The sequence below is a fragment of the Pantherophis guttatus genome, chromosome 16 (assembly GCF_059756535.1).
Source record: "Pantherophis guttatus breed Tessera chromosome 16, ASM5975653v1, whole genome shotgun sequence".
NCBI classification, from domain to species: Eukaryota; Metazoa; Chordata; class Lepidosauria; order Squamata; family Colubridae; genus Pantherophis; species Pantherophis guttatus.
In genome coordinates this window covers 12,179,037-12,191,564 of record NC_142078.1, presented here as the reverse complement: position 1 = coordinate 12,191,564, position 12,528 = coordinate 12,179,037, and the positions used below count along the sequence as shown (strand labels likewise).

General features: G+C 46.2%; 1 protein-coding gene across 9 annotated transcripts in view; it reads right to left on the bottom strand.

Annotated features, from left to right (window-relative positions):
- The window catches only part of GARNL3 (GTPase activating Rap/RanGAP domain like 3), an 88,082-nt gene that overhangs the window by 59,205 nt on the left and 16,349 nt on the right, over window positions 1–12,528 (bottom strand). For 7 of the 9 annotated variants that reach the window (XM_087880025.1, XM_034416620.3, XM_034416621.3 and 4 more), the window contains exon 2: window positions 9,349–9,418. The exons of the other annotated variants lie outside the window; for them this stretch is intronic. In XM_087880025.1, the coding sequence (XP_087736151.1) occupies window positions 9,349–9,418 (70 nt within the window). The remainder of the gene's footprint in view (window positions 1–9,348; window positions 9,419–12,528) is intronic. 9 annotated transcript variants of the gene reach the window in all.

Below are 12,528 nucleotides of genomic sequence, written 5' to 3'. Positions count from 1 at the left end.
TATTATCTATCTACTAGCTATTTCTCTCTCTCTCTATCTATGTATCTATCTATCATCTATTATCTATCCACTGTCTATCAGCTAGCTATTTCTGTCTATCTCTATCTGAATGATATTCATCCATCCATCCATCCATCCATCCATCCATCCATGTCTGTCTGTCTGTCTGTCTGTCTGTCTGTCTGTCTGTCTGTCTATCTATCTATCTATCTATCTATCTATCTACTAGCTATTTCTATCTCTATCTGCCTTTATCATTCGTCCGTCCATCCATCCGTCCATCCATCCGTCCGTCCGTCCATCCGTCCATCCATCCATCCATCCATCCATCCCTCTCTCTCTCTCTCTATCTATCTATCTATCTATCTATCTATGTATCTATCTATCATATATTATCTATCCACTATCAGCTAGCTATTTCTGTCTATCTCTATCTGCCTTTATCATCCATCCATCCATCCATCCATCCATCCATCCATCCATCCATCCATCTGTCTCTATCCATTTATTGATCTATGCTTTATAAGCCCCTATAAACAGATGAACAATGACACTGTCGCCCCCCCTGTCATCTACCTGCACTGAAGATGTTACCTAGCTTGGTAATGAAATGCTTGGAAACCAACCAACAAGTTCAGAGAACGAAACCTCCAGCCTTATCCTATACCCGATCTCCAGATATTCGCTAATGCAGTTTTTCCATTGTTTCAGCCTCCAGTTCCCTCCTCATCTTCGTTGCTCTTCTCTGCACTCTTTCTGGAGCCTCCACATCTTTTTCGTATCGTGGTGACCAGAATTGGCTGTTGAATTCCAAGAACGGTCTTACTGAAGTAATACAGAGCGGTATCATTCAGTCCAGCGTACAATTTATTTCAGCGCTAAGTATTAGTGACTTCGGAGTAAGCCTTACCCAATTCAGCAGGACCCAAAATCTCACGGAGCACAGCCGAGAGGCCGACGTGGGTTTCTAATTAAAATCTATGCCTCCTCGCGCCGAATTTAAAACGGCTTCGATGATGTCGAAGTGCCACCTCAGTGAATAAATTAGCTCCTTCGTGAGCCGAAAGGCAATAAAATTAAGAGCTTTTCTCTCCCCCCCCCAAAAAAAGAAAGGAACATCATGTACCAATAACAAAAATAAAATTAAGGAGAGCGATACCTTTCAGAGAAGGGCGAATTCTGAAGGTTTAAAAACAAACCAAAAATAAAAAGGCCTTAAAAAGCCAGTGAAATGGCATCGTGAGGCTTTTCCGAATAAACTTTTTTAAAAAAAACCTGCTGCACAGAACCGACGAGACGGTGAGCGCGAAAGCAGCGGATTTCCACCGTACGGGTGAAAGTCCTCGACTTACGACCGCAACCGAGCCCAAAGTTTTGCCGCTAAGCGTGACACGTGCCGTTAAGTGAGGCGCATCTTCATTCAGCTCCCGTTTTTACGACCTTCCTTGCTGCGCTTGTTAAGTGAATCGTTGACCGTTGTTAAATCAGTCACACGGTCGTTAAACGAATCTGGCTTTCTCCCTTTGAGTTTGCTAGTGGCAAAAGGGGATCCCGTGACCCCAGAACACTTGCAACCTGACATAAGTACATGCCAGTTGCCAAGCCTTTGAATTTTGATCACGTTGTGACCCCAGGGATACCACAACGGTCGCAACTGTGATAAAAATGTTCCTAAGTCACTTTTTTCACCACTGTTGTAACCTTGGTCACTAAATGAACTGTTGTAAACCGAGGACTATCTGTACAAAGCTACAGATTTCACCCTGCAAAAAAATTACCTCCAGCTCCCAGTTAATTTCCCATATTTCGTTACTACCGTACCTTTGGAGTTAGATATTTTGAATTAGACATTTCTCTCTCTCTCTCTCTCTCTCTCTCTCTCTATCTATCTATCTATATCTGTATCTCTCTCTCCCTCTGTATCTCTCTCTGTATCTCTCTCTATATCTTTCTCCCTCTGTATCTCTCTCTTTCTCTCTTTCTCTCTCTCTCTCTGTATCTTTCTGTATCTCTCTTTCTCTCTATCTCTCTCTGTATCTTTCTCTCTCTGTCTCTCTCTCTCTCTCTCTGTATCTCTCTCTCTGTGTATCTCTATCTCTATCTCTCTCTGTCTCTCTCTCTCTCTCTGTATCTCTCTCTCTGTGTATCTCTATCTCTATCTCTCTCTGTATCTCTCTCTGTATCTCTCTCTCTGTATCTCTCTCTCTCTTCTTTGTATCTCTCTTTCTCTCTATCTCTCTCTGTATCTCTCTCTCTCTCTATCTCTCTCTGTATCTCTCTCTCTCTCTCTGTATCTTTCTCTCTGTGTATCTCTCTCTCTCTGTATCTCTCTCTCTCTTCTTTGTATCTCTCTTTCTCTCTATCTCTCTCTGTATCTCTCTCTCTCTCTATCTCTCTCTGTATCTCTCTCTCTCTCTCTCTCTGTATCTTTCTCTCTGTGTATCTCTCTCTCTCTGTATCTCTCTCTCTCTGTATCTCTATCTCTATCTCTCTCTGTATCTCTCTCTCTGTATCTCTCTCTCTGTATCTCTCTGTATCTCTCTGTATCTCTCTCTGTGTGTGTATCTCTCTCTGGATCTTTCTCTCTCTGTATCTCTCTCTCTCTCTCTCTCTCTCTCTCTCTCTCTCTCTCTCTCTCTCTCTCTCTCTCTCTGTATCTCTCTCTTTCTCTCTCGTTGATCTTTAAGGCTTGCCAAATAAATTCACTCTGCCAAATCAAACAAAAATGGTTTAACACAGAGCGTTTCCTGCCCCAGCAGTAGAATCAAATCACGGTGTTTTGTTTTTTTTATCAAATCTTCATGAAAAGGACGGTCATGCCAAGAAAGCTGTTGAAGGGAGAGTGGGGAGAGAAATGGGACCTTTGGCTTCAGGGATATATCCATGTGGAGGCTGGGGGGGAAGGATGTTTCTTGGAGATCCGGGGTCGAATGCCCTGGCTAGCTCCTGCCAAGGCAGCGGCCCGGAGACAAGATGGATTGTAAATGCAATCCAATTTTAGCTTATTGAATTGGAGATGACATCTTGAAAGGCCCGGCGTTTCAAAATAAATAAATAAATAAATAACCAGAAGCCTTTCAGACAGAGGCAGACATCCTCTTGGCCATGTTTATCCTTTCTCCCGGAGGGGGGAAAAAAAAAAACCCCAAACGAGCAACTCTGTTGCAGGAGATCTTTTCAAATGTCTGCCTGGCTTCTGACATGCTCTCCCTTAATGAGGCCGCTCAGATGGGGGAGATAAAACGGGCGATAAAGTGGTTCTTCCCCCCCCCCAAACGGCAAGAGGAAAAATGAATGGGTTTCTCGGCGAATGTTTACGGAAAAAGATCGGATTAGTTCTGCAAAGGAGGTTGAATCCAGAAGCAAAATGAATCCTTCTTCTCCCGCTTCCGCCAAAAGGATTGTCTTGCTCCCCTGGGCCACGAATGTCCTGCGGGTTGTGAAATTTTTATGCAGAATGCAAAACGCAGAATAAGGGAGCTGGTTCGAACCCCACCCCCTGCTAGCACTGATGATGTTGCCTAGTTGGGTCATGAAACGTCTGAAAGGAAACCACCGAGCTCAGAGAGCACCAAACACTCCGCAGTCCTCCTCCTCCTTCTCTCCACAAATTCCACCCCCTCCTAGCACTGATGATGTTACCTAGTTGGGTCATGAAACGTCTGAAAGAAAACGGCCAAGCTCATGGGGCACTAAGGACCCCACAGTACTCCTACTCCTTCTCCTCCGCAGTGATTCATTTAACAACCCATGGCCAAAAAATATATATATATTGTAAAATGGGGCATGACTCACTGAGCAATCACTCCGCGTTGCCAGGAAAGGTCCGCTCCCAATTATAGCCATAAGTCAGGGACCTACCCATTGCCTTCCCCTCTTGGATAGCTTCCTCTCTAAGATGTACTGCCCCTGCAGCTGGAAGCTCAATGTCTCCATTATGCCTAGGTTCTCCTCTGTAGATTTGTGAATTGAGCTGGCCCATTTTTATGCCAGCTGGACCAGTGGGCAGATCTACAGCCAAATGACAATTAATTAATTAATTAATTAATTAATTAATTAGTTCGATTTATATGCCACCCTTCTCCGGAAACTCAGGGCGGCTTACAATGCGTTAAGCAATAGCCTTCATACTTTTGTATATACCTGCTTAGTAGGGCTTTCGCCCCCCCCCCAAAGCGGTGTTCTTTTTTTATACAAAGTCAGCTTATTGCCCCCACAATCCGGGTCCTCATTTTACCTACCTCGGAAGGATGGAAGGCTGAGTCAACCTTGAGCCTGGTGAGATTTGAAGTAGTTGCAGGCAGCTGGCAGCTAAGCGCTACTTTAACAGACCAGCTGCCTGCAATTACTGCTGGTTTGAATCTCTCCAAGGCTCAAGGTTGACTCATCCTTCCATCCTTTCTAAGGTAGGTGAAATGAGGACCCAGTTTGGGGGGGCAATAAGCTGACTTTGTATAAATATACAAAAGGATGAAGGCTATTGCTTAACGCATTGTAAGCCGCCCTGAGTCTCCGGAGAAGGGCGGCATATAAATCAAATTAAAAAAAAAAAAAACAGCACTTAGTCCACTGCACCACCAAGGCTCCTAGCATGTTGTTGGCTCCTAGCATGTCCTTGTGATAACATCAAGGCAAACCCCTTCTAGGTTACTGAAAAGGCCTCAAATGAGAGTTTCAAAACTTGGTTGAAAGCAAACTCTGGTTAAGACAGCTGGGTGAAATTGAAACCAAAAGAAGCCATAATTCCAACCCTCTGAATTTGCTCAAATCACACCTTTTGTTGAGATGGGGAAACTGATTTCTTTCTCTTATCAGGATTTCAAGTATGCATTTGTCTTCTCTCTCTCTCTCTCTCTCTCCCTCTTTTTGTGAGTTGTTTTATTCCATTGTTAGTTCCCCACAAGCAGCTGTTGACGGGAAGGAACAATTTAAATCCTGCTAAGCTAGTCCACAAATACTTTGATTATACCATTTGCTGGAGTTTTGTTGTTGGTTTGTTTTGTTGTTGTTTTTTGTTTCAAACCTGTTGCTTGTATTTCAAAGCTGCGGGATTAAAGTTTGCTCAAAACTGGTGTTTAAACTCAACTGGGCAAGTTTTATTTTAACTGGCACAGGTTTATGGTGCGGTCAGGTAATCTTTTTCCTAGACTGAGAGAGGGAAGGGAAGGGAGGGGAAGGAAAGAGAGAAGGAGGGAAGGAAGGAAGGGAAAAGGGGGAAGGAGGGAGGGTGGGAAGGAAGGAAGGAAAAGAAAAAGGGAGGGAGGGAGAGAGAGAGAAGGGAAAGAGGAAGGGAGGGGGAGAGGGAGGGGAGTGGAGGGAGGGGAAGGAAGGGAAAAGGAGGAAGGAGGGAGGGAGGGAAGGATGGAAGGAAAAGAAAAAGGGAGGGAGAAAGAAAGATCAGAAAGAAAGAAAGAAGGAAGGAAGGAAGGAAGGAAGGAAAAGAAAAAGGGAGAGAGGGAAGGAGGGAAGGAAGGGAAGGAAGGAAGGAGGGAAGGAGGAGAGAGGGAGAGAGAAAGAAAGAGAAAGAAAGAAAGAGGAAGAAAAAGGAAGGAAGGAAGGAAGGGAAGAAGAGAGGAAGATTCTTCAAGCACACGTCAGTGCTGAAATAGTTAGCTCTTTTGTGGTGGTTTGTGATTTTCACAATTACCTAAATTGTGTAGCAGATGTAAATGTGACCTCATCTCTGAGGACGAATTAAGCTGCAGAGAGAGAGAGAAGGGTGGGGGGGGGGCTTGGGTAGAGTAGAGGGTCTGGCTGAAACTTTCCCAAACCTGGCTGACTGGGAGAACCGGTCTCATGAAAATGTGATTATCTAGGGATCTCAAAGTGGAACCGTGGCGGTTAAACCGGGCATATTTAGCTTGGATACACTTGAGAAAGACAAAAATAACGTCGGATGATGGCCACGGCTGCCCATCGTAACACCCAGGTAGACTGTGGCATGCGAATGGATAAATGCAGACTGATCAGAACTTTCCCATCCATGAGAGGAGGGTGAACATTTTCCACTTGTAAGAGCCAAATGGGGTCCACACAACCCGTTTTTATGCGCCTTCTCTCTAATCTCAAATAAATAGCTTAGCTCTCAGGGAAGGGACATTTCCCCCCCTCCTCCAGGAGAGTGGGATGAGAGTGGGATGAAGAGCCTTGGTGGCGCAGCAGACTAAAGCGCTGTTAAGTAACACCAGCTGCCTGCAATTACTGCAAGTTCAAATCTCACCAGGCTCAAGGTTGACTCAGCCTTCCATCCTTCCGAGGTAGGTAAAATGAGGACCCGGATTGTGGGGGCAATAAGCTGACTTTGTATAAAAAAAGAACACCGCTTGGGGGGGGCAAAAGCCCTACTAAGCAGGTATATACAAAAAGTATGAAGGCTATTGCTTAACGCATTGTATGCCGCCCTGAGTCTCCGGAGAAGGGCGGCATATAAATCAAATAAATAAATAAATAAATAAATAAATAAATAAATAAATAAATAAATAAATAAATAACACATTTTCCCACCCACCTTTGGGTGACGGCTCCACCCGCTACCTGCCCCAATCCCGCCCCTCGTGGCTCCTCCCCCAATGGGGGTCTAAAACATATCGCTGCTGTAGGAAGCCATTGGCTGCGCCCATCCCGCTCATTTCAGGCACGGATTAGGTGGTTTGTCCACCACGGTGGACATGGCGGTCCCTTCCCATCTTCTCAACAAGCACCCAAAGAGGGCTTGATGGAGTTGGGTCCTTCAACAGATGGCACCGTTGGGTCCTTCAACAGATGGCACCGTTGGGTTCTTCAACAGATGGCACCGTTGGGTTCTTCAATAGATGGCACCGTTGGGTCCTTCAACAGATGGCACCGTTGGGTTCTTCAACAGATGGCACCGTTGGGTTCCTTCAACAAAAGGCACCATTGGGTCCTTCAACAAATGGCACTGTTGGGTCCTTCAACAAAAGGCATACTTGGGTCCTTCAACAGATGACACACTTGGGTCCTTCAACAGAGATCTGCAAGTGGTGGGAGCTTCATCACTTGGAAGCTTTCAAGAAAAGCCATCTGTCAGAAATGGTGCAGGGGCTCCTACTTGGGCAGGGGGTTGGACTAGATGACCTACAAGGTCCCTTCCAACTCTGTTATTATTCTGTTATTCAGAAGTTGTGGGAGCTTCATCACTGGAAGCTTTCAAGAAGAGACTGGACTGTCATCTGTCAGGAATGGTGTAGGGGTTCCTGCTTGGGCGGGGGGTTGGACTAGATGACCTACAAGGTCCCTTCCAACTCTGTTATTCCATTCTCATCTGAAAAGATTGCGAACAACCAAGCTGTCATTTAAGACCTACAAGGAAGGATCACCAGGGCGATGTGGCGATCGGAATGAGTAATATAGACTCGTACGACTCCCGTTTCAAAATCTCTCCAGATCATTTAAGGCCATGCATTAACTAAATCACCTCTCGTACTTATGCTAAGCTAGAGATGGCTCGTTTCTGATTTCTGGAATATATTCACAACCGGCCATGTTTACACAACACATTGAGGTGTGAAGTTCTCAAGCCGTGAGGAAAAGCAAGAGGACCAGATGAAGAGGTGGGAGAGATGCCTTTAAAATTGCTCTCTGCAGCCATCAACACATCTCGCTACATGAATGAATGGACTGAATGAACACCTCTCGGTGTGTCTACGGGTCGTGCATGGCCACGATTTGTGGGCCCTTGTTGCGAGCTTGCCTAATGTTAACGCGGCCAATGGAAAGCCAACCTCAGTGATTGTTGAGTTCCCCCCTGAAGTAAAAGCTGGAACACAAAGGAAGAAAAAGAAAAAAAGAGGAAGGAGAAGAATCCAGAAAACTCCAGAAGAGGGAAGAAGAGGGAAGGAGGAGGAGGAGGAGGAGAGGGGGGGAGAGAAAGAAGAGGAGGAGGAGGAGGAGGAGGAGAGGAGGAGGAGTGAGAAGAAGGAGGAAAGAGAAAAAAGAGGAGGAAGAAAAAAGGAGGGGAAGGAGAAGAAGAGGAGGAGTAAGAAGGAGGAGGAGGAGAGGAAGAGAAAGGAGGAGGAGGATTAAGGAGGAGGAGGAGAGGAAGAGGAAGAAAAAGAGGAGGAGGAGGAGGAGAGACAGAGGAGAGGAAGAGGAGGAGGCGGAGGCGGAGGAGAAGAAGAAGAAGAGGAGGAGGAGGAGATAGAGGAGGAGGGGAAGATAAAGAAGAGGAGGAGGGGAAGGAGAAGAAGAGACGGAGGAGGAGGAGAGGAAGAGAAAGAGGAGGAGGAGGAAAAGAAGAAGAAGAAGAAGAAGAAGAGGAAGAGGAAGAGGAAGAGGAAGAGGAAGAGGAAGAAGAAGAAGAAGAAGAAGAAGAAGAAGAAGAAGAAGAAGAAGAAGAAGAAGAAGAAGAAGAAGAAGAAGAAGAAGGACATTCTACATTCCTCCACAAAAAGCCAGGTTCAACAAGAAGGAAATGTGATTTCCCCTTCACACTATTTTCGCACTGCTTTCTGTCAAATCACCAGCTCCAATTAAATCAGATTCGAAGCCCGCATGCCAGGACCCAGGAAGAGATTCCATCCCTTTTAGCCCAGTGCTGCAGGGCTAAATAAGCGAGCCCTGGATGCACACAGATTCTCCAGCCAGAACCTTTGCAGGTGTTTCCCCCTACACCAAATTCAGGGCGGGGGCCTCTCCCACCCCCCACCGCCCCTTCCCCTCCCTGATCTCCCCAGAACCAACTTCTACCCTTCTCTCCAAACCCAAAAAGCAGGAATTTTGTTTCCTGCAAGGCAAAAAAAAAACAACCCGGCAGTAATGACGAAGGAAACGCAGCCCCCCAAAAAGAAGAGGAATTCGGCGAGGGGGATTTAAAAAAAACAAAAAACAAAACCTTCCCAGCCACCACGTTTGAGAATCTTCCTTTCCCAAACAACCCCTTGTCCTTCCTTAAATACAGAAATTCTCAATTTCTGGTTATTGTTTTCCTTCTTTTTTTTTCCCTCTTTTTTTTTTCTTTCCAATGCAATCTCCTTTGGACAGATTTGCATTTTTGCACCTTTCTTACAGAAAGCAAAAAAAAGAGAGCCTTCCCACTCCGGCAGACAGAGAGAGAGAAATTCCCCATCCCTTAAGCGTTGCAAGAGACCTCTGCATCAAATGGGAAAGGCAGGCAAGGCAGGCAGGAAGGCCAAAAAAACCCGGTCCAATTGCAAGAAGGAGGGAGGATGAGAAAGGCATTACATCCCTCCCAAAAAAATACCTTTTGGGGAAGGGGGTACCACCACCACCCCTCCTCCCAAAACCTCTGGATTCGAATCCTTTGCAAAATAATAACAAGCATCCGTAATAAAGGAGGAGGAGGAGGAAAATCAAAAAAAAAAAACTTACCAGCTCTACTGAACCGTAATGTTTCCTACTGAATTCTCCCCGTCTACAGCCCAGATCTTCGGAGACGGAACTGGAATAGAATTGCTTCATTAGTAGACATCGCTAACTGGCCCCTCTTAAGTGACTTGGAGAGGCGAAAAAAAAAAAAAAAAGAGGAAAGACGGTGGGGGTTTTTTTTTTTCCTTCTCTCCCCACTTCCTCCCCTGTTTCGAGGGGGGTTTCTCAGTCCCGCCTTTCAAGCAGCCAGCTTCATCACTGGTGGGGTGGGGGTGCAAGGGGGGGTGGAAATGCTCCTCTCCTGGACCGGGAGGATGTCTCGAAGCCACTGCCACCACTGAGGCTGGCTGGCTGGCTAGCTTCTCGAATGAAAGGGGAGGTATGGGGGGATTGGGGTGGGGTGGGGGGGTTGGAAGGGGAAGCGAATGGACTCTGAAAAGGGCTCTGATTGGGAAGCAGGAGGGCTACGATTCAATTAAATCTTTAGTCATGGCAGGAGCATCAGGGGAGACAGACAATGCCTTGTAATTGCATTTGGCAGTCTCTCTCTCTCTCTCTCCCTCTCTTCCTTCCCACTGTCTCTCCGTCTTCCTCTCTCTCTCTCTCTCTCTGCCCGTCTCTCTCTTCCTTCCCTCTTCCTTCTCTTCTCTCTCCCTGTCTCTCTCTCCTCTCCCTCTCTTCCTCCCCTCTCCGTCTTCCTCGCTCTCTCCCTCTCTTCCTCCCTCTCTCCGTCTTCCTCCCTCTCTTCCTCTCTTCCTCCCTCTCTCTGCCTGTCTCTCTCTTCCTTCCCTCTTCCTTTTCTTCTCTCTCCCTGTCTTCCTCTCTCTGCCCGTCTCTCTCTTGCTTCCCTCTTCCTTCTCTTCTCTCTCCCTGTCTCCCTCTCTTCCTTCCCTCTCTCTGTCTTCCTCTCTCTCTTCCCTCTTCCTTCCCTCTCTCCGTCTTCCTCCCTCTCTCTGCTCATCTCTCTTCCTTCCCTCTTTCTTCTCTTCCCTCTCACTGTCTCTCTCTCTCCTCTTTCCCTCTCTTCCATCCCTCTCTCTCTCAGTCTTCCTCTCTCTCTCTCTCTGCCTCTCTTCCTTCCCTCTCTTCCTTCTCTCTCCGTCTCTCTCTCTGTTCTCTCTCTCTCTCCCCCTCTCTCCCTGTCTTCCTCTTTCTGCCAATCTCTCTCTCCTCTCTTCTCTTCTCTCTCTATTCTCTTCCCCCCTCTCTCTCTGCCTGTCTATCTCTTCAGTCTGTCTCTCCCTGACTCACTTCTTTCTCTCTTTCTCCCTCCCACCCACCCCTCTCTCTTACCAAAAAGGGGAAGAGGACTTTAGATGCTGCAGCATATTTAAAACACAAGAGAGGTGGAGGTGGGGATGAAGACCAGGCTGAGATGTTGACCCCGGTCTTCTAAGGAATTAGCCTCTGCAACCAAGTCTGCAATCATGTTTGGAAAATGTGGGCTTAGGCTACAAACAGTTTTCAGAGCCAGAAAACCCCCAGGAAGAGCTATTGTTCAATTCTCAGTGTGCAAAAAAAAGATGTTTCTCTACGAATAGAAGAGAATATTTGTCGCTCAGGGTGTGAACTGTGAACTTGGTGCTCTCCGAGCTTGGTAGTTTCCTTGCAGACGTTTTATGACCCAACTGGGTAACATCATCAGTGCTAGATGTTTGCATAGTGGAGGAGGAAGAGGAGGACTATGGGGTCCTTGGTGATCTCTGAGCTTATTTTCTTGCAGACGTTTCATTACCCAACTAGGTAACATCATCAGCGGTAGAGAGTGGGGGGGGGTTGCTCTTGCTTTATATATAGTTTATATACAGATAAGCAGGGATTCACACCAGACAAACAACAAAGCAGAAAACAATATCCCAATCAATGAACTACCAAGGAGAAAACTGCATCCTCCATGCCTAAATAGGGAGCAAACTCAACACTCACTAGCACTGATGATGTTATCTATTTGGGTAATAAAACGTTTGCCAGAAAACAACCAAGCTCAGAGAGCATCAAAGACCCTACAGTTTTCTCTCTCTTTTGCCTTTCTTCCCTTTCAACCTTTACTGGCTGGTAATAATAATTGTAATAACAACTATTAATAGCAGCAGCAACAGAAGAAGAATTTTGCTCGGCAAAATTAATCTGCATTCCGAAGAAGCTAATGGTTGCACTTCTGTATGAGTGCTAAAAACAGTGACTCATTCAGAGAAACAGCTAAGGATCGTTCATTGTCGTATAGACAGTCCTCGACTTATAACCACAACCGTGCCCCAAATTTCTGCTGCTCAGCGAGACAGTTGCCAAGTCAGTTTTGCCCCATTTTGTAACCTTTCTTCCCACTGTCGTTAAGTGAGTCACATGGTTGTTCAGCGAATTCGGCTTCCCCATTGACTTTGCTGGTCAGAAGGGGTCACAAAAGGGGATCACGTAACCCCGGGACACTGCAAACCGTCATAAATATGAGTCAGTGGCCAAAGGTCCAAATTTTGATCACGTGAGCCTGGGGATGCTACAGAGTGTGGGATTTATATATAGTTTATATACAGATAAGCAGGGATTCACACCAGACAAACAACAAAGCAGAAAACAATATCCCAATCAACGAACTACCAAGGAGAAAACCATATCCTCCATGCCTAAATAGGGAGCAAACTCAACACTCACTAGCATAAGTCATAAGTTGTATGTCATAAGTTGCTTTTTCCAGTGCCGTTGTAACTTCCGATGGTCATTAAACAGACGCTTTATAAGTTGAGGCCTCCCTGTGTTGAAAATGGCTCCAAGATCCCCGCAGATGAGGACTGCAGCCAAGAAATTAAAAGACGCTTGCTCCTGGGGAGGAAAGCTATAGCAAATCTAGACAGCATACTAAAAAGCAGAGACATCACCCTGCCAATGAAAGAGCGTATAGTCAAGACGATGGTTTTCCCAGTTGCAATGGATGGCTGTGAAATTAGGAAGGCTGAGCGCCAAAGAATGGAGGCCTTTGAACGATGGTGCTGGAAAAGAAGACTCCTGCGAGTCCCTTGGACTGCAAGGCGATCCAACCGGTCAGTCCTAGAGGAGATCAACCCTGACTGCTCTTTAGAAGGCCAGATCCTGAAGAGGAATCTCAAATACTTTGGCCACCTGATGAGAAGGAAGGACTCCCTGGAGAAGAGCCGAATGCTGGGAACGATGGAGGGCAAAAGAAGAAAG